At 40.7% G+C, this 25,584-nt stretch overlaps 1 protein-coding gene across 6 annotated transcripts in view; it reads left to right on the top strand.

Moving 5' to 3' along the window:
- LOC147158923 (uncharacterized) overlaps positions 1–25,584 on the top strand; it is a 36,216-nt gene that overhangs the window by 10,321 nt on the left and 311 nt on the right. For 3 of the 6 annotated variants that reach the window (XM_086061835.1, XM_086061836.1, XM_086061834.1), the window contains 4 exons: positions 14,339–14,429; positions 21,316–21,542; positions 23,448–23,956; positions 24,180–25,244. In XM_086061835.1, the coding sequence (XP_085917961.1) occupies positions 23,454–23,956; positions 24,180–24,318 (642 nt within the window). In that variant the 5' untranslated portion in view covers positions 14,339–14,429; positions 21,316–21,542; positions 23,448–23,453 and the 3' untranslated portion in view covers positions 24,319–25,244. Of the gene's footprint in view, positions 1–14,338; positions 14,430–21,315; positions 21,543–21,579; positions 23,957–24,179; positions 25,245–25,584 lie in introns of those variants that run through there. The other 3 variants (XM_086061838.1, XM_086061837.1, XR_015090998.1) reach the window with 3 other exon arrangements.

The following is a 25,584-nucleotide window of genomic DNA, read 5'->3' as shown; positions in this document are numbered from 1 at the left end:
TGGTCCCCCCTTTTGGATGTTTTTTATAACTAAAAAATGCACGCTGTTTTCTTCTCTACTTGTATCCCTTTGAGATCTTGCAATGTAAAGAGCATTATTATTATTTTTATTATTATTATGATGATGATGATTATTATTATTATGATTATTATTATTATTATTATCTATTTAATTTTAACACAATTTTATGAATTATTATGAAATTACTGTATCCTTCTTTCCACATGCAATATTGCAAATTTATGTAATATTGCATCTTTTTTTTCCTGACAAATTTATTTTTATTTTTTCATGTATTATTCTGACTTATTGTAATTTCCTGACTTTTTTTCTCCTTGAAACCGGAAGCATGCTGCTGATTGTAATTGCTGACTTTTAGACACCCAAGTGCTACAAACATACGCTCATGATGAAAGACAATCATTATTATTTTTCGGTAGCGAGCGCCTATCAAACACCAATTAGCGTGCCTAAGATCAAAGGTAGCTTTTCGCTACGTGGCATCAGAGGAAGCGAGTGCTGTTATTAGTCTTAATGGGGCTTCATTCGTTATCGTTGCGAAAACCGGAGAGATTGATTTCTCCCTTTCCAACGTCGGGATTTATCTTTACACTGATGATTGCGACGTTATTCCAACTCGCCGGCGTCAATGTTAAAAAAGTGCGATCGGCATTATTGCGCGGATGAAGCAAATGGTGTGGAAAGCCTGCAATGTGTGTGCAATGATGTGTTCAATTGCGGAGGAACATGATGTAAGACTCCACATTGTACTTCAATTACTCCAATTGTAAAAAAAAAAAAAAAAGCAAAAGGGAAAAAAAACTTTTAGTATGCAGATGAGTTGCCACCATGGTCAGAATTTCATCCAATCATTCAAATTGTTTTTCTTCATCTTTTTGTCCTTTTCTTTCATATTCTCCTCAACCATGGCATTTTGGCTGTGCTGCTTCCACTTCTGTTTGTGCATGCAGATTTTTTTGGTTTATCAGATTTCAAATTAGATCGCTATGACATCAGCATTTTTCTGTCAGCTGATTGGTTGGTTAGAACAAAATATGTTCCAGCCAGCTTTGGTTAGAGCAATTGCCTTCCACCACGAGGCCTGCGGAGTACCTGCGTTCGAACCCTGCTTGGACCACATTTGAGTACTTTAGTAATTTATCTTTCAATTTACTTCATAAGTACATGCATTCAAATCTTAGCATTCAGTTTTTCAGCATTCCCACGCAATTTCTGCAGAAATGGCACTTTGTCTAGTTGTTTCTATAATTGCGGCACACTCACCACTGCCGGAAAACCAACATTCAAGAGAACATTTTGAAATTGTGCTCCAAACATTTGGTCAAGTTAGGTGCTTTTATTATTATTTTTTTTTTTTAAGCTAGCATACGGATTGTTTTGAAAGGGAAAGGCGCCAAGCAGATGGCAGCTCAGCGCTCTTTCTTCGTCGATGCAACTCGCTGGTGCTTCCAAAGAAACATCTGCCGCCATCATAAACTCGTCGACGGCGCACGAGCGGCAGCCCGCAGGACCCGACGTCGTTGGGCCAAATCGTCCATTTCGCTGTCTGTGTTTGTAATCAAGAATTTCCCTTATATAGGCTACTGAAGATATATTTTCATCCAAAATAAGTTGCTAAATTGGGCGTTATGTCATATGTGGCATCTGCATAATGTCCATTCATCATTCAAGTTAAGAATGCATGTTTTAGCCTTTTTAACCTTTTAATAATTCTGGAGGGCTTTCATTTGAGCAACACAGCCCCAGTTTAGCGCCATCCCTGCAAATATGTATGACATCATCATGCATGGACGGTAGCAAACCTTCCTTGGACTGCGTGACAAATAACGTCTGCGACCGCTCGCTGCCTCTTTTAGCAGACGTGAAAACCCGGCGGTCACACTTAACACGCCATCAGCCGGACGGCCGTGAAATGCGGCCAAGCATCCATGACGGATGGAAATTGATAATGAGATCCCGAGGGAAAACTTTTTTTCTTTTTCTTTCAATCAACTTGCACTGTTATAATGATCCCACGAGCTTTGCTCATCAACAGAGTGTGACTGACGAGTTGAGGGGCTTCATTAGCGACAGTGGCTAGCAGATTTTTTGGAGGGTTTGGCTTGTTTCCGAACATCTGGAGAAGACGCTCAAATGTCGTCACACTTTTGTCTACATCACGTTAATATCGCGATACCCACTTGGCTTTTTTTTGTATTAATGTTAGTTTTTTTTCTACAGTTTGGATACTTGACTTCCTCTTACACACTCAAAGAGCAGCAACACATACAAACAACGAAGTGATCAAATTTGGATTCTCTGTATTATTTCTTTTTGTCTTGGTAGTAAAATGTCCAGAGGTGGCAAATCCAGGTCCAGAAAGTAAAAACCCGACCACATTTTCGCTTTAGCCCCAGGGAGCTAGCTATCTCCCATGGTGCTCGTTTACCTGCTAGGGCCTAAAGCTAAACTGTGGCAGGGTTTTTACTTTCAGGTGCTAGCTAGCTAGCTCTCTAGCTAGCTCCCATGGTGCTCATTTAAGTGCTAGGGAGCTAGCTAGATAACTAGCTAGCATTAAGGCCTAAAGCTAAACTGTGGCAGGGTTTTTACTTTCAGGTGCTAGCTAGCTAGCTCTCTAGCTAGCTCCCATGGTGCTCATTTAAATGCTAGGGAGCTAGCTAGATAACTAGCTAGCATTAGGGCCTAAAGCTAAACTGTGGCAGGGTTTTTACTTTCAGGTGCTAGCTAGCTAGCTCTCTAGCTAGCTCCCATGGTGCTCATTTAAGTGCTAGGGAGCTAGCTAGATAACTAGCTTTCATTAGGGCCTAAAGCCAAACTGTGGCAGGGTTTTTACTTTCTGGACCTGGATTTGCCACCTCTGAAAATGTCATCTGTCTTATTCTTTTTTTGGTGGTTGTGAGGGGGTTAAAAACTAAACATTGACAACCAAATTTCGTTCCATCTGTCATCAATCCGAGGCGAGTGTCTTGTTTGGTGAGCGGGACAGTCAGCCCGTGGCTTGGACTGTGTTCACTTATTCTGATTCATCAAGTGTGCCGGAACATGAAGACAGCTGCTTCAAATTGATTGTCACGCAAACAGGTTCGCAAAGCGCCGATGGTTGGCGGGAGGACGGAAGGGAGGCGCGACACGCGCTGCTGCCCGCATATGCTCTTAAACTTACAAAGCAAATCACATTATCTTAATTTAAAAAAAAAAAACAGCTATAAAACGTTGCTTAAGCTGCTGATGTATTCATATTTTGATATTTATGAAAGCATATTTTTTTTTAATTTTTTTGTCAAGAGCACATTCAGTTGTTTACTTGATCTGCTGACTAAACGGGCCGTGGAATGCATAGCGAAATTTTTGGAGGCTGTGCCGACTACTTTTAACACTAATGTGGTGTAATGAGGAACACAAACGTTAGCAGGCTGCCCAAACAGGCTGCGGAATTCATGACGATTTCAAAATAGGCAGTCAAAGAGAGGAGGTTGTTCTTATTACTTTTAAAGTGGAAGTCAACCTTAAAAATGTATTGACAATTATATGTTATATGTGACCTCACTAGTCTATTTTTTTTTTTAAAATACTGATTAATTTAAATTTTTTGGAATATGAGTTATGAAGCAAAATACAGCCGTTTTTATCCATCTGAGGGGGCGGCCATTTTGCCACCTGCTGTCATCAATGTTGCTCATGGCTCAGGCAACAACCAATCAGGAGTCTCCTGTTTTTTTAAGCTAAGCTGTGATTGGTTGTTACCTGGGCAAATGTGATGTCATCTTCAGTCGACAGCAAGTGGCAAAATGGCCGCCTCCTGAGATGGATAAACATGGCTGGATTTTGCTGCTTAACTCATATTCCACTAACGCAATATTTACCAGAATACCATATTTAGACCAGCAGGGCTGCATAGAACATATTATTGTCCAAAAATGTTTTTAGTTGACTTCCCCTTTAACGCTATTGCCAGGTCATGAGAAACACAAAGTTTTGCAGCCCAGCCCTAACTTGCTGCCCAAACGGGCGTGATATTGAAATTGACTGTAAAAGTCCATTTTCTGACCACTATTAATGCTAATGCTACCAAATGAGGAGCAGAAACATTATTCACATAATTTGCTGCCTAAAGGGGCTGCGGAATGTACAATGATTTCTGAATCCGCAGCCAAAGTTGATTTTCGGAGGCAAATGTGAGGTGACGAGGAGCACAAAGTGAAAAGTGAATGTCAGAAAACTTTTTTTTACAATTTTTACAAGCCTGTGTTTACGTTCCTGTGCCAAACGTTTCTTCTGTGATTGGCCGGCGTCCATTTTGATTGATTTAATGTTTAATTTGAAGACCTTATCAACATAAAATCCCAGATGCTACATGGTAAAGAGAGTTTTATGACTCTATCGTTCCATAAAGACATTTTAAAAAGTGTTTTATGGCTTTGGGTAACAAAATCACATTGGAGAAGCACTTTCTCACTGGTGTCTAAATGGATTTAATTTTCAAACTTAACACAGTACTGACAATTGTTTATAAAAAAAAAAAAACATAAAACAAAATGCAATTAATAGAACACTTGAAGTAATTTCAATTTGTAATATATTTCTGTTGCTGCCAAGCAGAATTGTCTCTGTGAGGAGTTTCCATGTGCGGCCATAAAGAGAGAGAGAGAGAGAGAGAGAGAGAGAGAGAGAGAGAGAGAGAGAGAGAGAGAGAGAGAGAGAGAGAGAAAAAGAAGAAACTCCGACACAACAGTAAATCAATAGCAACTTGACAAAGACCTCCCCGTTTTATTTCCGCTAAGATGGAGACAATCATTGATTCTAATTTGTAATCAGTGATTGGAAATGACAAATGAGCAACTTTCGAGTCCACTCGCGTCTGCCGATAGACAGTTAGGCCAATTTATTGATCCATGTCATTGAATGAACTTATTTACTTTTCAACCACTGTGGGTGGATAAAAAAACAATTGGAGAGTTTGTTATGTGCCAAAAAAATCAGAAGCTAAAGATGCTACGTCCACATATCTTTGCCTTTAAGTCCGCTAGCTTTATGCTAAGTTGCTACGGTATAATGGGAAACAGCAAAAGACAGACTTTGAAGTTGCTGATCGTGGGTCAATATGGCAATGACAACAGTCTTTTTTTGGAGTGCGGGATAATTTACTCCCGTGAGCCAGACTGATCCGTTTCCTGGACGAGGCCCAGTGAATTATAATAATAATCATAATAACGTCGGGGGAGTAATTCATGTGACGTGCAAAGAGATGAGCTTTCACACGGTAACAGATGATGACCGGCTGCTGTCAGCCAGTCAAGGTTGTTCATTTATCTTGTCTGACAAGCAGCGTGCTTGACGTACCGCCCGCTTGCTTCTGGTTCTGCTTTGGGTTTGTTTGGGATGGGCATGATGAGAAATGGATTTTTCAAAAATATATATATTTGCAGTTATTACATCTTTACCAGCAGAAAGTCATTGATCTCATGTTCTTATCAAAGATAACGGAGGCGGAACAAATTTGCAGAATGTTGTGGTGCATTTGAAACATGACCTAAAATTGGCCTTTTTTTTTGGAGCCAGTTTCCAAAATGTGAGAGCAATTTTGAGCTGGAAGTTTGTTTTAAATGTTTTACCACCTTGCATTGGGATGAGGAAAATGGAGTGAGGTTCAGGCTGCTTTTCCGGTAAAATGGATTTATAGTTTGCACATGTGAATGGAACCAATAGGATGTTTAGCTCTGAGCCGCAGGTTTTCGCTGCCTTCCCATTATGACCTTTTACCTTTTGGACTCTTTAGTTTAAAAACAATTCATTCATTTTTGTATTTTCATTTAGTCATTTAGAAATAAGAATAGGCTGGAAAGTGTTTTTTTTTGCTAAATATTAACTATATTTATAATGCAATTTTAGAAAATCACAAAATAATTAAGACATTTTTAGAACTATTAAAAAATATATATATATTTATTAATTGATTTAAATATTTCAAACATTTACATATGTGTAAAAATGTGTAATTAATAAATACAATTAAGAATGATTTTTAAAATCTAGTAAATATTGAAAAAATATAAAAACATAAATAATGCTGACATTTTGCATTTAATTTTCTCCTTGAATTTATGAGCTATTTGTAAAAGTTTGTGCTATTTTTTTCTGTATGGAGACATATTTATCATGCAGGAAAAAGGAAAGGAAAATGATTTGTAATGAAATGTAATTTTTTTTATTAAATATTTAAAAAATACAATACAATTTAAAACATTTTAATCATTTCTACCATAACATTGAAAATATAAACGTAAAATAATTGTAACAAAAATTAAATCCCTTTGAATATAATTGTCTTCATCACTTTCAATGTTTTGATCTCTCGCCTTTAAAAAAAAAAGCTCACTGATTGACTGTCAGACAGCCGATCTATTAAAGTCCGTTGGTCTGTCAACCTCTTTAATTGCTTTTTATTGAAAGTGACACGCTTATTCTGAATGGACGTCAGTGCCATAAATTAAGCGAAAATACAGCAAAGTAATCATTTTTTTCGGCCATTATGTATTCATTTAACACCAAGGACGTTTGGGGCACTAAAGAACTCGATTTGGACCTTTAAAAAACCCACAAAAAAACCCCAGCAGTGACAGTTTTAAATCACCGCTTGGAGGCAGATAGATTCTAAAATGTTCTTTGGGCTGGATGTTGTCCGGAGCGAGGGAGCGAGGGAGGGAGTGCGACCTTGGACCCGAGCGGAGCGCCTCTGCCGTTAGTGTCCCACTGACATTGGCGATGTGATGGCTTGTTTGCGTTTGTCTCGCTTTTGTTGCGCACTTCCAGACAGGTGGCGACACACCTTTCAGACGCCATTTCCCGGCGGTGGCTTTTCAGATTCCTAACCAGCTGCTCCCGTCCTCTGCAGTGTTGCTAATAAATAGAAACATTTATTTTCCTGACAACTCTTGACTTGAGAATGTCAGTACTTTTGCCCCCCCTTTGGTCATCGGCAGTGATTGGAAAAGGACGGCAGACGCTACAGCAGCTTCTTGTCCAAGTTGCCCGATTTCTTCTCCCTCCGGCAAAGTCACACGTGCTCCGCGCTGTGAAATGACCCCGGGCGCGATAGTGCTGAAGAGGCGTCTGCGAGTACAAATGACTTCCCTCTTTGTCGAGCCGCGGCCGTGATTAATAGCCATAAGACGCCATAAGACGCTTGTGACATGTCCCCGTTGACGTTATTGCCGTTGATCTGTTTGCTGACTGGTTGCTCATTTTTCGTTTGCTGGTGCAGGGGCGTGCAAAGGTTGATGTTGACGGGGCATCTACAGACCGACCCCCCCCCCCCCCCCCCCCGTCGACCATCCTTGATGAAGGTGCAGCCAAACGATACGTGTGCGATTGGTGATTGATTGAAAATCTTGCGAGGAGAGGAGGAGTCCTTCTGCCTCCATGTGCCTTTTGTAAAATATACGACTTGCGCCGTGGTTGCGCAGATTGATCGCCGTTTGAGCACACGCGTTATATATGTGATCATCAGCGCATTTGATCATCCCGTAAGTCACACCAACATCCCGAGGACCCGACGCCGCTCGGCTGCGGTGATCGATAACGGCGAGCGGCTGCTTCGCTGGAGATTCACGTGCGGACAAATGAGTGTTCACGGCAAAACGAGAAGAGAATTCTCCTTGACGATAGCTCCATGAGGGAATTTACTTTCAGTAGCGTAAACCTTTAGGAGAAGTGATTAAATCTAGATGTCGCTTTTTATCACAGGGCTAAATGTGGTCAGCATTTAGAAAGAAACGAACTGCTCAGCCGTCACATGTTCAATAACCACACGATTCAAACTTGGGACAAGTAATCGTAGTAATTGATTAATTGATCTTTAGGAATTCGGCAAGTTGTGCAGAATTGTGTTCTGATTGTGTTTTGGGTTGGGTCATGGCGTCATTTTGGTATGATGTTGGGTTATTATGCCGATGCAGTTGTTATGCTGATGTAGGTTAGCAGGTCATTGTGTTATGGATGTATTATGTCCATGCAGTTACTTATGTCCCTTTTAACAATAATGTGATGATGAGGTTTTAGCCGTATTAATCTCTCTGAGCTTGCCAAGTTTTATGCAGTTACTATGTTCCTTATGACAATAATGTGGTCAGTTGCTATGGTCCTCTTATTTTGTGTCGTCACTCTTATAGACCTTTATTCTGTCATACCTTATTCATCCATATATATATTTTTTATTATTTTTATATTTTGTTTATTTAAATATTTTAATGTTTTTTTTTTAAATTATTTAATATTTACTTATTGTGTTTTAGTATTTTATTGACATATATATATATTTTTTTTATAGTTGGCTTTACTAGATTTGATGTGTATGAAAGTGTGCGGATCTCGATGTGCAGCACTTTGGAATCGCTTGTTTATAAAATGTGCTATAGAAAAAAAAGTGGATCGGATCTCCTTCTTCCAGTTGAAGCCCGCAAGTATAAGAGCAGAAATGGCTCCAGGAGGGGATGAATGATTTCTATCAGTCGTAATTCCAAAACCGAGGTGATGAGCGGGGGCCGCAACCAGACATCGATCACGCTTTGAAATATGCACGCGGACGAGACGACGGAGATTGGTCGTCGGTCAGCCGGGTGTTTACGGCGAGTCGCCGCAGAGGCTGGCGTGTAATAAGACCTGGCATGTCGCACGTGAGTTAACGCCGGCTTGTCCTTTCATGTGACAGGATTTATCATGCAGTAAATCACCCTCATATAAAGCTGGGACAATTACGATGCATATTACAGACTCGGGTGGGACAAAATGTCCATATTATGATACATGGCTTCTAATTAAATATTGTTTGGAGTCTCCGCCCTATTGTTTTTGTATTGACTATCTTTAAAAATGAGTCTGGAAAATACTTGCAACAGGAAGTAGGCAAAACGTAGCAGACTCCCTAAAGTTAATTTAGCCTGAATTAGCCGTGTGGATATTTCATTAGAGTGCACAGACTCTGTGAGTGAGCTCATGGGAGTTTTGCGTTTCCTGTCTGACTTCACTTCACTTTTCTCTTTGTACGTTGGCATGTCTGTGAAGTTCATTCGTTTTTTTTGTGTGCGTGGCGATGCCGATGACTTTGTAAACGTGCTATAGCGGAGTGCCGTGTCGTTTTATTTGCTGGCTAGCAAGATCGGTTGTCTGTCAAAATGCAACACTCGAGCTCTGCTTAGCTTTTGGCTTTGACGTGACAGCGGCTGAGTATCGTCTGGCAAATATTGAAAGCCAGATCTCGTGACCGTGTGGCAGAAGTGCTAACTACCACTTGGCCGCGCTTCTTGTTGTGTCATTTCGCGCGTCACTGCAGGGAATACAAACAGGGCGTCCTTGATTTGCGACAAAGTTCTGCTCCTGTTTCAGTGAGGTAACCGAAATCTGTACGCGAGTTGGAACGCCTCCTCAACCGATGCAATAGCAAAATGGTAATTACAGTAAATATTTGTCTGAAAAGGCTTGTAGGTAGTAACCAAATGTACAAGAGTGCCTTCTTTCTTATCTATCTTTCCTACTCAAATTGGCATTTTTTTTCTTTTTTTTCTTTTCTTAAAAAGCTCAGTATTGTTCATTCGGAAATGTCATCATCATTGCTCTTTTATTTTTTTTATTTTTTATTTTTTTATATATATATATATGTATATATATATATATATATATATATACATATATATATTTTTTTTTTGTATGTGCATGCGTGCGTGCGTGCGTGCGTGCGTGCGTGTATTTGTTAGCTCACCAAAAACCTATTAGAAAAAATCCCATACCGTTCACCTAAACCGAACACCGCCGTCAGGAGACCCGAAGAAAACCAAGGAAGGTGAAATCCAGCACCGACCAGACACCACCCACCGGGCCACCCACCAGAATTCTTCCCCAACCCAAGAAACATCTAAATTCCAACAAATCCAAAAAAAAAAAAAAAAAATCAGGGAGACCTCAAATTGGCATTTATTTGCAGTGGGCCTAGTGTCCAACCTTGTGGAACACCACTTGCCTTTTTGACGATCATGTAAACTACACCCAAAAAATTAATAAATTGTGGTTTGACTAGTGAGCCTTCTGAAAGCGACCAGTTTTCTTCTGTAACAGCGATCAATTGTGACATTTATATCGAGTATTATGAAAAAATCTGAGGACTGAGTATAGAGCCTTGTGGAACAACACCATTCGCTCGATGCAGATCGTTACACAAGTCCAAGCACTCTCGAGTCTATTTCTGAGTCCTAATTACAGTAACAGTTACAGTCTGTTCTTCTACTTAAGCAAAGTACTAAGTACTAGTAAGAGAACTTAATTGGCTTGACTTGGATTGGAGCTTCTTGAAAAGGCCGCCTTCCGGTTGGTCCTGAAGGCAGCTGCGACGTGCTTTCCAGTAGATAAGCCGAGCGACTGAGCTTGATTGATGCGATCCCCGTCACATACACCGATAACCTCACCCCTCCCAATTCTACGAGTTCTATCCCATTTCCAAGGAGGGTCACCGATACACGTCTGGGTGATAAACGCTTGACAACGCTCCTTCGCCACGCAGGCCCGTCTTGTAAAAAAAAATGAATAATGAAAAAGCCTCCTGGCGTTCTTGTAGAGCAGACGAGGCTTTTTGGCTCCACTCCGGACGTCTGGACCGCTTTGAAAGAAAACCCAGACCTCATTACGTCAGACGACCGGCAGGAAATGAGTCAGCCTGCGGACGTGATGATCATGGATCACATCACTTTGACATTGATTCCAGCCACTGGAAATGCAACTGGTGATAAATATCAAAGCCCAAATATGAAGAATACCACACAGTTGGCAAAAGTACTCACAATCTGAGGAGATAAGGAGGTATAAAAGTACAAGGTACTGATTCAACTCATATATTAAAACTCACAAATTCACTGCCATTGATTCAACTCATATATTAAAACTCACAAATTCACTGCCATTGACGGCTATAAACGTCAAAAATTAATTTGAACTATTTCTATTAGTTTAAAATGTTTTCCACTTTCGTTAACAAGAGTATGAAAACCTCGGATTTTTTGTCTTGTACATTTAAAACAGATATAAAATTTGTGATTAATCGTGAGTTAACTACGGAATTCATTCGATTAATTAATTACGCTTAAAAAAAATTATCACCTGACACCCCGAATTTTTAATAATCTTTTTTTTTATTATATGAATTTATGGCAGTGAAAGAGTTAAGTACAGACTGAAAAAATCGACAACAGAGTATTTGTACTAGTTTACTTGCGCTCCACTGAATAACAATAATTTTGAACGTGAACACAATCAGGCAAACCTAATTATCCAGTTTGTATGCTTCCTGGAGGATGTCGTCTCCGACTCTTAATAGAGGTTGTCACTTGACGCTGCCGTCCTTCCTGGAAATAGTTTGCCAGCCAATTAAATGACGGATGCGCACGCTGCCGTGATGGACGACAAACAAACTGAAGGCCGCCATCATGCGAGAGTGCAAAATCCAATCAAGGCTCACAAAAAAAAATTAAAAATACAAGAGCAGTGGGAGATGGATCTTGGAGTCAAGCCATTCCGTGATGATTCCCATGCGGATGGGCTTGGAATTTTGAAATGTGATGTGAGGGTCTCGGCTGCGTCCTTATCCAAGCGGAAAGTTGCGGTCAATATCAGGCGGCACGAAGATCAGCCAGGTCACCCCTGCAAGGTTTTCAAGTGTCCAATTGAAGCGCAGTGGAAGGCCAGCGCAGGAATTTAACACTAATAACGCCAAAAACGTCTTTTATCTCTTTGATTGATAGCTAAATGATTCGTTTTGGCAGAGTAAAGTCTCAAGCGAAGCCTTTTCTTATGCAGCAGCAGTTTGAGAAAGTCATGCATGACTTGACTCGTCCTTTTTCGAGCATCTCGTCTTGCCGCCATGATCTGCCTGGGGCTGGATGGCTTCTCTTGGAGGTACCAAACGGAAGCCCTAAGTGGGCGGAGTTTTTGTCTATTTCTGGTCCTGTTTTGTGGCTTTTCAGGCTCAGCCCTTGTTTTTGTGTCTTGCTTTTTTTTTTTTTTTATATTGTTTTGGTTTTATATTTTGAAATGATGTTAGTTTCAATTCCGGTGGTCTAAGGTTGAATTGTGCTTTCTCCAGGTGGCATATCTCAGTCCCATCGCCATCTGGAGATGTTCAATAGGGTTTAGATCCGTTTACTCGGCGCCACATGCGTCAAAGCTGGCAGTTGAATTGTTAAATGAATACCGCTGGTATATTAATGAAAACTGAGCAACAACTTTTTGGGTTGAGTAACTCAAAAAGTTGGGTGGGTTTTTTCTTGACCCAATTTGGGTTATTTGTGACCCAACTGTTTTGGTGCTGCTAGTGCAGCACTTATTATTTACAAGTAAGACTGGCTGCTATAGTCGTGTATCTCAAAGTATTTTTTAGTTTTTACTTCACAAAATAAGGGTAAATAATCACCTTTTCTTGAGCAGAATACATTTTTTGCTTATTACCTTGCGCTGTTGTGCCACCAAATCAAGTCAGTCTTGCGGCCTCTCACCAGTTTGCCTCGCTAATGGGATTTCCACACATTGCATTACGACAGTGGGAGCTAATATGCTAGGATAATATCTCCGGGAAAAAGGTGCACCCTTCTCTAAAATTGAATTGGCCGCCGCGAGGAAGCAACAGAGGCGATGTGCTTACTGTAAATACGCCGCCGAGCTCACATGCCGGGTCTGGAATGTCTCCTGTTTTTGCGTTCCAGATAACTTGGCGTGCCACAACGTTGCTTTACAGAACCCAATTACAGTTCCCGCGCTATTTTATGTGTGTGTGTTTTTTTTAAATAAAGTTTCAACGTATACAATGATACTGTTTAATGCCATTTGCAGCTAAACTAAACATTAAACAAAGAGCATAATAATCAACTTGGCTCTTTGCTAGCCAAATGCTAACATCATGCAAAATGCTATAGACAGGCTAATGAATAGCATCAATAGTTGCAAGGGACTGAATCTCAAAATATTGGTCTTAATATTGCAGATTTTCACCGATTGTATCAAAAGAATTCCCTCCAATGAGATACGGCTTTGCGTTTCAATGAGCTCGCTCAAGTAAAAGGGAAAAGGATGGACACCTTCTCGGATAAATCAGCATGGATATTAGTCCATTCAACACGCCTCCTTTTTGTCTGCCTCAACCAATATTGAGGGATCAGCGTGCCCGTGAGCGCTATCAGTTTGAACTTTGATGCGCACGCTCAGCGGCAGGTGCTCGCGTGTCACTTTCATCTTCACTCGCCTGAAGGCAGTTCACAAGAGAACAACGGAAAAACGTCCACGTCAAAATTTTGCAGTAATAAATGTAATAATAATGCATGTATTTGTGGAGACTGGGGTCAAGTTGTAGTTTCCAATATTAAAAATGCAGAATTTCGCAAGTTACTTCATGTTAAAGGTTAGATAGCTCTTAATATGAAAAGAAAAATGCACTGAGCTGTCACCAACGTCTTACAAATGCAATTATGCCATCTAGTGGCAGAAAAATGACCTCAACACAAATCAATATCACACATATTTTTTACAGTACAGTACATCTTTTTTTTATTTTTTTTTATTCAATTTTATGAATTATTATGGAATTACTGTAGCAATGACTAAAAGATGCAGCCATATTAGTTTAACATTTTTTCCACTTTTATGTTAACAAGAGTATAAAAACTTTTTTGGTTCATTTTATTGTACATTTAGACAGCAATGTTGCAATTATTTGTTAACTATTGAAGTCATGTGATTAACTACGATTAAAAAAATTAATCCTGACACCCTAATATATACATATATATATATATATATATATATATATAAAATTGACATAAGGTATTTGTTTTCTTTGCAGCATTGTACTCGACTATTTAGCTTGGTGGCAAGATTTTCTTTGTGATTCTCCTTTTTAAAAAATGTCATGTTGGAGAAAAGATCTTGACCTCATCCGGCGCTGACAGTTACACAACACGTCTTCCTCGCCCGCGCTGTCGGTGTCAAGGGCTCGACTCCCAACGACAACGCCGCGTTGTTCCTCTCGTGTTGCAAAAGCAGCTGATGACACGGCTCCGGTCAGGGTGACACGCCGCCCAGGTGTCTAAATTTAAACGGCACATTGCGTACGTGTCAGTGATGGAGTCCAACTGGAGCTGACGCGGACGTACGACTTCTGTGACATTCCCCTTCAAAAGGGACATATTGTGGAAAGATGACTGTTTTACTTAGCTTGTTATCAAATAGCCTCTGGAGTGCAATCCCAGTTATTTACATAATAACTCCGCCCATCTCATGACCCTAGGTTGAATGAAGATCCAAAACCACTTTCAAGAGACAACCAAAGTCTGGCTGCCAAGACTCACTGCCACAATTCACATCCACGGTCATGTTAGGTAAGATGTGTTGAATTTTTGTTGGAGAAACAGGTTAGTGTTAGCAAACATTCGTACCTTTTGAGAAGCAGCATAAAAAGACAAACACGCAGTACAAGTAGGAGGGGAAGAAAAGAGGAGAAGTGGCAGTAAAAGAGGAGAAAATCCAGTATCTGGTGAGCTGCCTCCATGAGTGAAAGTGCTTTTTTTTTTTTGACGGGTTTTACTACTTATTTCCGTGCAAGTAGAAGCCACTGTAGTCGCAAGTCGTTCGGGTTCAACCCCTGGTCGTCATGGTAACAAAAGCCCAACTCCCCGTTGGCCCCGATAGAAAACGGGGTGAGGTGAACAGTTGCTCACTTGCATGAGACAGGGACAGGAAATGTGGCGTAATAGTCGATCCTTGGGGTATTTTGACGAAAATCTGTCACAGATGAGTTATGAAGCCGCCCGGGAACGGTTTTAAATTGTGAATTGTGAAACAAAAAAAACATGCTCAATATGTCTTGCTGAAAAAACACACAGTGGCAAAGCAGCGTGTCGAGGGTATATGTTTTGACAGGGCTTGTCCAAAAGTTGCCAGGCCGACCTACTTTATTCCGTCATTCTTTGCAAATGTTTTGTTCGCCGCCACCGCAAAAATGTCCCAAATGTGCAAAAGAGCACACAATTATTCTTACTCAACACAAAAAGCAGGAGTGTCAAATCCAACCTGGGAAGAAAACCAGACAACCGCTTTTCTCTTATAGTTTGAATTCTCTCAAGCAGGCCAGACAGTCTGTTAAGTTGGACGACGTGCACGTCATGTCAGACAAAAGAGCAATTGAGGGAAAAGTAGGCCCCAATTCAAATTGTATTTTCTTTCTTTCTTTTTTCTGTCTGTCTGTCTCTAATTTTCACTAGTTTGCAATCTATTTTTAGCTAGCTAGCTAGCTAGCTAGCTCGATCTAATTTTCGTTAGCTAGATAGCTATCGCTAGCTAATTGTACCTAACGAGCAAAAATTTGATAAAGAGATAGCTTTTTCTGTCTAATTTTAGTTATCTATTTAGTCTTAGCTACCAAGCTAGCTAATTATCTCTATTTTTGACAAATGAGCAATTGAGGGAAAATTAGGCCCCAATTCAAATTTTATTTTCTTTCTTTCTTTTTTCTGTCTGTCTGTCTCTAATTTTCACTAGTTTGCAATCTATTTTTAGCTAGCTAGCTAGCTAGCTAGCTCTATCTAATATCGCTAGCTAATTTTACCTAACTAGCAAAAATTTGATAAAGAGATAGCTTTTTCTGTCTAATTTTAGTTATCTATTTAGTCTTAGCTACCAAGCTAGCTAATTATCTCTATTTATTTTTAGCGAGCTTGCTATCCTGCTATCTGTCCATTCTCAAGTATCCATCCATCTATCCCTCAAGCTGTCATCATGTCTATCCATCCATCAGTATTTATCCATCATTTAACTACTGTAATATTTTAACCCCCAAATAAACATCAAAAAATAAAATGTGATCATAAAAAAAACAATGCTTGGATTGGCTGATCTTATTTAGTTGATAGCGTTCAGCACACAGAATTGTTGTCAATGCAACATGACTGAACAACAATCCAGTGGCGATTTTGTTTTGGGGCAATTGATGCAGTGCCCCGCCACATCCAGCAGATAGCACTGTGGTGAAAAAGGCCCGTAAATTGACTTTCTGTTCCTGCTGTGTTATGTTTGCTCTTTAAGGCAGTGGAGCCTGAGCTTGATGCCCCCCCCCCTCCCCACCCCACCATTCAAAAGGCCAGTATGTATCTATATCCCCCCCGAAGTCAAACGGGTGGTGAAGGCATCCCGTGCGTGTGCGGGTAGCTCCTATGCAGCTGCGCAGTGTGGCAAAAGCCATAAGAATTCATTATCTTGAAAGCCGGCGTGGCCGAGAGTGTGCAGCCAAGTGGCTTTGCGGTGCGGGGGCGAGGACGGCTGATTTTCTCCCGTGTCCTGGGAGCGAAGATGCCACTTTCCATCACGGTGGCAGAGGAGCGCGAGATGGCGCCTTGATTAGACGAGGCAAGTCCACCATGGCTTCTGCGTATCTTCTTCCCAAATTGCAACTGAGACCTTCAATGTCCTGATTTGCTTCACTTTGAACTCCATTTCGTCTGCACTTGTTATTTGTTTCCGGGGGTTGAACAGTGATCAGCAGCCTTGCGGAAGTCGTTTTTAGTGCGTCTGAAGTATTTTTTATTTTTATTTTTTTATTTTTTTTCTATATATATTTTTTAAATATTTTTGTTTTATTTTATTTTTTCTTATTTAGTGCGTCTGAAGTCTTATTGCCATTGTTGGCCAAATTGCTTGATGTCAGTTCAGCGATCACGGCTGTAGAAATATGTTGAAGCAGCAGCAAAAAGGGGACTTTCCTACCTGGGACTTTCCCGACCTAAACCACCTTCGAAAAATACCGCCATTATCAGCTCACTCGAAAATATGGCTTGGTTTCAAAAAGCAGAGACAACAAAGTTTTTAAAGAAAAAAAAACACGTTAAGCAGAATAGTGACTTTGCCGCTAATATTTTGACACCTCAAGCTATAAAACAACTAAAACAAGATGGAGAAAAGGCTTTAATGAGAAAATTGCGATTTTGACGTGTCGTTCTTTTTATTTATTCTGCTGATGCCACACAAGCTCTGAAACTATTTTATTTTTTATAATTATTATTTTTGACTCCTCAGTCCAATTACAAAGTCATCGAAGCTTATAAATCAAGGCTGTCTAATAATTTTCCTTCAAGGCCACATACACAAAATTTGACATTGTCCGACTTTATTAAACATACTAAAACTAATCAATCAATCAATATGATTTATACTTATTTATAATATTATTTTGGTATATTTTTAACACCTGTTAGAAGTGATGAGGCAGTTTGGGGTTTTTCATTATTTTGGGGGGGCCCCAACACATTCAAAACCAAAACAAGAGTCATCCGTAATAAAACGACAATTTTTAAAGCCCTCTTGACTTGAGGATCTTAGATAATCATGAATGTGACATGTTCACAAATCAAACCTTTCCACAAATTTCAGAACGTGGTGGAAAACATTTTATCTGCTGAAAGAAATTATTTCATTCATGAGGTATTATATGAGGTATTTTTGTTACTATTTTAGTTGCAAATAGTTCCTTAGCATATCTAGAAAAGCTCTCTAAGTCAAATTTATTCGTAGTAGTATATACCGAGGGCCACTTAAAATGGATGGAGGACCGCAAATGGCCCCCGGGCTGTACTTTGGACACCGATGTGAATGCTTGCTTGTCTGCATGTGCTCCAGCTGGGAGCCAACGCTTACTATGAGTAAAAATAATAATAATAACAATAACATTGAGAAAATCCCAACAAATGTTTTTGCGAGATTGTTTGCACAAGTCAAACAAAATGTTGTGGAATATGAACGTACAGTCGCTGGCCTGGCCGTAATTAAAATGCACTTTGCCGCGCTGAGCGTTTCTTCGAGTGCTGCGGCACTAATCAGATGGCGCGTTGCTCTCTCAACAACCAGCTCATATTGTTTCCTACGGCCGGGAATCCAATTTCATTTCAGATCAAAATGCATTATTTATATTGCCTCCTTTTACGCCAACGTCGATATATACGCTCGTCGCGTTCCAAACGGCCTGACGTCGGGGAGATGTAAGCGCCTTCGTTTATTACGTTCTCGCTTGTCATATTTTCTATGAATGCAGAAGTGGGATGAAAATAATGCCGGCGAGACAAATATTAATGGGGCAAACTTGTAGAAAGTTATGCAAATTTTTTTATTTTTTGTATTTCCCGCTTAGGACAGAAGCTTCTTGCTTTCTTGTAAACAATCCGTTTTTGCGTGGAGAGTAAATGAGATCTTTATTCTCATTATTTGCCGCATCTTCACAATTGGCGACCCCGACGTGATCAATAATGACAGATGTCAATGCAAGCGTCACAACGGTCAAGTTGCCCGACTTTTGAAAGAACGACGAGCAAACAAAAGCGAAATATATCCGTGATTACCAAAACGGGGCCTCAAGCGGAGTGTTTCGTTCTCATTAGTGATGCGGCATTTCTACATTATTAAAATATTGCTACCACGAAAAATAGATTTAAAAGGACATTAAGATTTGTTTTCGCAGTGTTGTATCTCATTTGCCAGTGTACAGCAGTAACGCGGTCTTGGCGAGGGTCTCGGTCACGGAATCATTAAGCGCGTGACAAATGGCTGTTAGCCCGAGGCGGCGAAAAATATAATTTGTCTGCAAAAGAAAAGGAAAAAATAGCAACAGGTGACAATGCTGAGATTCTCCACCATTTATGGGGCAACACTTGCACACAACACAACACCGCTGACACCCGTGGACACACGTCGAGTTTGCTAAAACATGCATGATTTAAACATATCAAATGTAATCTTCCCAGGTTAGCTTAGCGCTAGCTAACGCGGAGGGATTTACAATACAATCATTCAAACAATTGCTACTTTAACATGCATGGAGCAGCAACACATACAAAAAGATCATACAACAAATGATAAATTGTATATTTAAACACCAAACTGTGCTAACGGAAATTAGTACGGTAAATACGTATAACAACTGCTACTTGGACACACGGATCGGCGACACCTACAAAACAGATTTAAATAATACTAACAATCATAGTTTCTGCCTGTAAACTGTCAAAAAAAATCATCAAATCGATCTTGCTATAGCGATGAAGCGCAATATTGGGGAACTCCATCCCCAAAATATCGTGAGCGCTTGTCTTCAACCATTCAGACTGCGTTGGGCTCCCCAAGTGGATTAGCCGACGTTATCAGTCTCGGCCAGCACACTGCGCTTGTGAAGCTTTCCGTCCTCGGGCATCGGGCCGGCGGGGGCCCTCCGGGGGGGGCTGCCTGGTCATTTGAAAAATGCTGAGAAGGGTATATGTTTAGATAACATTTCTGTGGGTCACCAAGTGAAAACAACATCAGAATTTGGGGGTGGGGGGGGCGGTATAGACTGAAAGTTAAATGGTCACAGACGGAATTAGACCAGACTTCTAGAATGTCTGACAAAAATCTCAAATCCTACATTTATAAATCTATTTTGTAGTTTTTACATTTACCACTTCAAGGCTGTGAAAATGAAAGTTATGAAAGACGAACAATGTTGAATTTGAGCAGAATTGTGGAGAAAACTACGTTTTCATTTTCTGATAAGAAAAATATATTAGAATTTTTTTATATTTAAAATCAACACAATGAGAAAGTGAATGTATGCAAAACTTATTTTTGGTGACATGCAATATTCCGTCAAGCACTTCGCGCTACGCGACGAGTCGTGCTCTGGCCTACGCTGACAGTGACAAATGAGTCCCAGATGGTGCCTTCACGGACACGCTACATGCTAGACTGCGGGATTTTGACCCTGCAACCTTCTGATGCGCATGACAATAACATTTGTTCAAATAAGAACTTCCAAAAGATTTTGCCACAATAAGGACTGACACTCAAGTACGGATTCAAGCTTAGAAACAACACCTACCAGAAAAATCTAAATAGTGCAGTAATGAAGTATTTGCCACCAGCGCGCACATTTTTTTTGTGACATTTTATCACTCGCTTGAAAATGAGAGGCCTGACCACAATCATTTGGAGCTTCGCAAAGGATTTGTGCTTGAGCATAAATGTATCCGCTGGCATTTATTCTGACGTGCCGCCACATAAGAGCTGGGACTTTTCCCCCCACTAAATGAAAACGTGGATATGCTTTTCATTTCAGTGGATTGTCTTTTCCTCTTAACACACACGCTGAGATTATGTTTGCAAAGCCAATCTGTATGCGCGTTGCAACGGTTTTGTGCAAAGCTTACACAAATTTGGATAGCTACTGAAAATGTTGAACTTTTTAACTCTAGTAATGTCATCACGTAACATTAATAAACAAGTGACCTAACTCACATAAACATAAACTGAGCATAATTGACTAACAATGTAACTATAACAACTAACCATATAACTCCTTTAATGCAACTAACTTACATTGTAGCTAATTCACTTTAACATAACTTACAGACAACATAACTAACATAACCTGACTAACTCACTTATTTGAATTAACTTAGCTAACCTACTTAAAGTCACTAACTGATAACGTAACTAGCGTATTTGACGTAAATTAAACTTACAACGTAGCTAACTTAACACGGCTAACTTATGTAATGTAACAACTAACTAATTTAAGGTAACTAACTTACAATGTAACTAATGTAACACAACAAACAACATAACTATTTTACTTAATAGAACTTACTGACAATTTAGCTGCTATAAATCTCTTAACTGACTATCATGTTACCGAACTTAAGGTAACAGATATAACTAACAAGGTAACTGACCACATAGCTAACTTATTCAGTGTAACTAACAACACAGCTAATTTAACGTAACTAAGTCACTTAATGTAACTCAGAACATAAGTTTCTCAAGGTAAATGCAACCAACATACTTCATGAAACTAACCTACTTAAGTTTTTTTTTTAATTATTACTTAATGTCGAGTTGAGTTAACATGACTGATTTACTTAATGTAACTGACTAACTTATTTAAGGTAACTAATACTGTAACTCTAATATGATTTAACAAACAACGTAACTAATGTAATATACAATAGGCTAACTAACTTCACAGAACTGACAACCAGAAAACTAACTAACCGGATGTAACTAACAAACAACGTAACTAACTTAACATGAACAATTTGTGCATAACCTGACTTATTTTTCTATAGTGGGACGTGAATATGCCCCCTGGTCATAAAAAAAAATTCCCCCGTGTAGACACATGTGAATTCGATTAGTCCCCCCTTCCCTTCCCTTCCCTTCCCTTTCCTTTTCTTTCCTTCCCTCTTCCAGCTGACAGCGACGTACGAAATCCTTCACTCCCACCGCTCTCCTCCGTCCCACCCGTCCCGCCATCGCTCATCCGGCAGCGCACGGCGGCTCACTCTCCAGTCAGCAGCTAATTGTGAGCGCGTGAGGCCGCATCGCTTTCCCCCCAAACACGTCGTCGACCTCCTTCATCTTTTGCCACGGCTGGAATATTGAAAGTAAAAAAACAAGAAGGGAAAAAAAAGAGATTGGTAAGTTTTTTTCCAAGTAGTTTGAATGTAGGCCTATCCTACAGTTGACTTACACTATTGAACCAATGCTATAAGAAACAAAAAAATTTTTTAACTGTATATTTCTGTGTAGTACCACATTGTGCCACACCTTGGCGGGCAGTACTGAGCTCGACTGAGACAGATGCAGTGTAATAGGAAGACTGAGAGGCAGAAAAGATCCCCAACAAATCTTCAGTAATAATTGCTATTCCCACAGAGTAGGCTGAACGTGTGTTAAAGGAGTTGTTTGAAGGTTTTTAGCATTATGAAACAGCTATGCTAATGTCCTTTAGCCACAGGGTCAACAACGTTTCACATTGTATGTTAGCATTAAGCTAGTGGATGAAATTGCTGTTTGAATCCGAGATAACGCCATCCTATCCAAAAAGCGCGAGAAGCTCATGAAATAAATAAAAATACAAATTAAATACTGTACATTAAAAAATACCTTCAAATACTATAAACAACCTAAACAAATAAAAATGTTTTTTTTACCAAACCATCCAGATGAGGTCATCCTTTTCAAACAAGAAGCTGACTAAATAAGCAATAAAAAAATAAATAAACCCCCTAAAGTACGTTTCAAAATAGAATAGATAAAATGAAGAATTGCATGACATGAACAAAAGAATGATAACATGCAAATGTGTGCAGCCATTTGCAGTGAATGACACGTCAGTGAAGAAACGGATTTTGGCGTGCGCGACACGTGCGGCCTCACAGCGCAGCATTGCTGGCGAGGTTTCACTTTGGATATTCCAGGATATGCTAATCAAAAACAATGAGCGACGCGGTCAAACTTGAACCCGGGAAGGTTCCAACCGTGCCTCTGCTGCGGAGAAGAACGCACTCGGGCACCGCCGCCTCGGCCCAGAGGCCCGCTTCTTGTTTTCCGCACACTTCCAGATGTCCAACGCGGACACGTGGCAGCGCCGTCGGTGGCGAAAGCGTCCCGACCTGCCGTCTGTTGTATCGTCGACAACTTTGAAAAGCGAACGGAAAAAACCCGTGCTTGTTCTCCAAAAGTAACGCGAGCGCCGCTGTGGAGTTTTTTTACGAGCCTTGCGTGACACCGCTCGGCATCTGCTCCGTTGCGACCCAAACCGCCGGCTTTTATGCTTTTGACAGGATGCAGTGGCAAAAGGAGCGCATAAAAACATGGACACTTTGTCGTCTCGTAGGCTTAGGAGACTATTTGTGTCCCTCAATGTGCCCCATAGGACAGGACTTCCAAAACTCTGTGGTTCTCTCCATTTTGATCTGAACTGTCAATATTGTTCTTTTTTATTTATATATATTTTTTTGCCTATAGTGGACTTGTTTGTTAATTTGTGAATGCGTGTCTGTTATTGTAGGGAATATTACGTAGTTGTTATGGAGAAATGCTGTTTTAATTGACTCTGGTCGGCATTACAAATGTGAATCTGTTCGCAATTGCCTCATTTGGAATGAATAAAGTTGGGAAAAAAAAGGGGGAAAAACGCTTAACCACTTCTTCAACGAACTTGCGTGCTTTTTATTTGCCACTCACGGTTAAATTTTACCGTAAAACTGACACATAAACTAAACTTGGTATAATGTTCAACCAACGCTAGCTTAACGCTAACATATGATGTGAAACGTCAGAAATTCGCAAATGTGTTCTGGTAATTAGAAAGCTAAGAAACAAACTACTAATTTAGCACACATGGAGCAATTAACTGTTTCCTGTTGTGGCAGCAAAAAGTACTACACCGAAAATGTACTACACTGTTTTATCTTAATACAGAAGTATTTAAAAAAAAATTCATCATTTGTTTTCTAAACAACGAAACATGTAAGACTCCGTGTAATTACGCTCATCCAAGTTATTCACGGTCACTAATATCTTCTTCTTCATTGCAGGTTACCATGCGGCCTTGGTGGACGTGCGTTCTGCTGGGCTTGGTTGCCATGGCAACCCCAGCCATTAGCCAAAGCGGGGACGGCGATTACGGCTCAGGCTTTGACGTGTACCCCTCCGTAACAGCCGCCGACACGCCCTCGCACCCCCCCGCCGACGAGCCCGCGAAGGCGGGAAGCGACCCCGCCTCCGCCCCGCCCCCGCCCCCGCCTCCGCCCTCGCCGGAAACATGCTCGGTCCGCTTCAGCACCCGGGGCGTTTCGGCTCGGGTTCTGAAGGCTCGCGAGGAGGAGGTGGCCTACCTGCGGGCCATCCAGCACGCCAACAAGGCGCTGATGGAGAACCTGGCGCAGTACGTCGGCGCCGAGTTGGAGGAGCGGAGCTACGAGGACGTGATCCGGGCCAATCTCGCCGGCGTGCGGGAGGAGCACAAGAGCTGCCGGGAGGTGGCGGAGAAGGCCGAGGAAGACCTGGAGAAGCAGCTTCAAGGGGGAGTCCTGGACACGCAGAAGTAAGAATGTCAAAATGAAATACACAAAACCGCAGCAGTATTTCGAGAATAACAAGTGTTACCATAATAATAATAATAATATAGCTCACACGTACGGACCAAGATCTCGAGTTTGGCCTTTGACTGACTTTGAAATCGTGAGCGATTGCGTCGCCATTAGGCGTCGACAATCCATCATTTCCGTCCTCCGGTAACTCCTGTCCGCACGTCTTTTCCCGGACAGAATCCGAGAGGAGTCGGCGGCTTTTGACGACCTGCTGCGAGCGGCGTCGGACGTCGCCGGCCGACTGGAGAGCTCGACGGGCGCCCTTCACGCCGCCTTCAGCAAACAGCTGAGAGGCACAATCAAAATCCACGTTTAAGACCCGGTCCTCCGCGGACAACAAATCCCCACCCTGGCTCTGTCGCCTGAAAATGCGGCACGATTCTGAAGAACTGCGGGGGGGCGAAGGGCATAATGGCAGGCCTGTGCAATATTTTCCATCCATACGTTACTGCAAGCAATTAGGAGAGGACGCATATGGGGAGCGTTCGGGTGTTTATGAGTCGGCCTTCGGACGTAATGACGCAGTTCGTCTCCTCCAGAGGAAGGCGACGTTTGGCCATCTGCTTGCACGCTTGCGACCGATGCCGGGACAAACTTTGCCCCTTAAGAGGCCGTCAGGAAACCACACCGACTTTCGCTTGGCTTCCCTTTTCGATACAGCGGAGGATCATTTGGGTTTTCTGTACCGGTGCAAACTCATGAACATTTTGAAGACCCCGTTAAAGTCCATTCAGAAATGTGTTTTTTAAATACGTTAAGCATGTTTGGAGATCATTGCTAAAAATGTGCAAACAACTATGTCGTGATGATTTGTGGAAATGCTGTAGAGTGTGAAACTTTTTTCTTTCTTTTTTTTACCATTTCGGCCATTCAACATTCAGAAAATCTTCAGTTCTGATATCCCACTGGCGTGGCTGCTTTAGAGTGCCTCGTTGTTGTCAGCTGCAAGTGCGCCCATGTCACATAGACGCGCCCACGTGATCGCCAGTCTGTGGACTGGAGCTTTGCGCTGGCATGGCCGCTTTAGAGTGCCTCGTCGTCGTCGTCGCAGTGTGTGTAACTCCATGTTGGCGAGGATTAATAGCATTTTTTATTTATATAGATGGGGAAGTATATGATTTGCGATACTAATGTTTTGCTTTATGAGTACGGCCACAGAAAAAAATTAAACTTGTATCTCAAAGCATAATGTTTAATCTTGTATGTTTAATATTTTGTATTATTTTCCACGTGGCCCCCCAAATGGCCTCCTACCTCCCTGCCATTGTCAATAAAAGTGGAAGTAGGATCAAAACTACCAAACATAAATGTTATTTTATAAAAGTGAAAAGAAAAAAGAAAAATTATAATTATTTGTATTTATTTAATACAATTAATAAAAATTGAAATTAAAATAAACAAAATATATACTGTACATACATAAATAACTAAAAATAAAAATGAATAAAAAACAAGATAAAAAAAATAAAAATTTAAATAAATGTGTAAGTAAATACGATAAACATAATGAATCCTCAATCAATAAAAAAATATATATATATATATATATATATATGATTTTGAAACAGCAACAAGCATTTAT

The sequence above is a fragment of the Leptonotus elevatus genome, chromosome 18 (assembly GCF_054856555.1).
Source record: "Leptonotus elevatus isolate MCC_2025b chromosome 18, RoL_Lele_1.0, whole genome shotgun sequence".
In the NCBI taxonomy this organism is placed as follows: domain Eukaryota; kingdom Metazoa; phylum Chordata; class Actinopteri; order Syngnathiformes; family Syngnathidae; genus Leptonotus; species Leptonotus elevatus.
The sequence above is the reverse complement of the archived record's forward strand: the minus strand, read 5'-3'. Positions and strand labels throughout refer to the sequence as shown.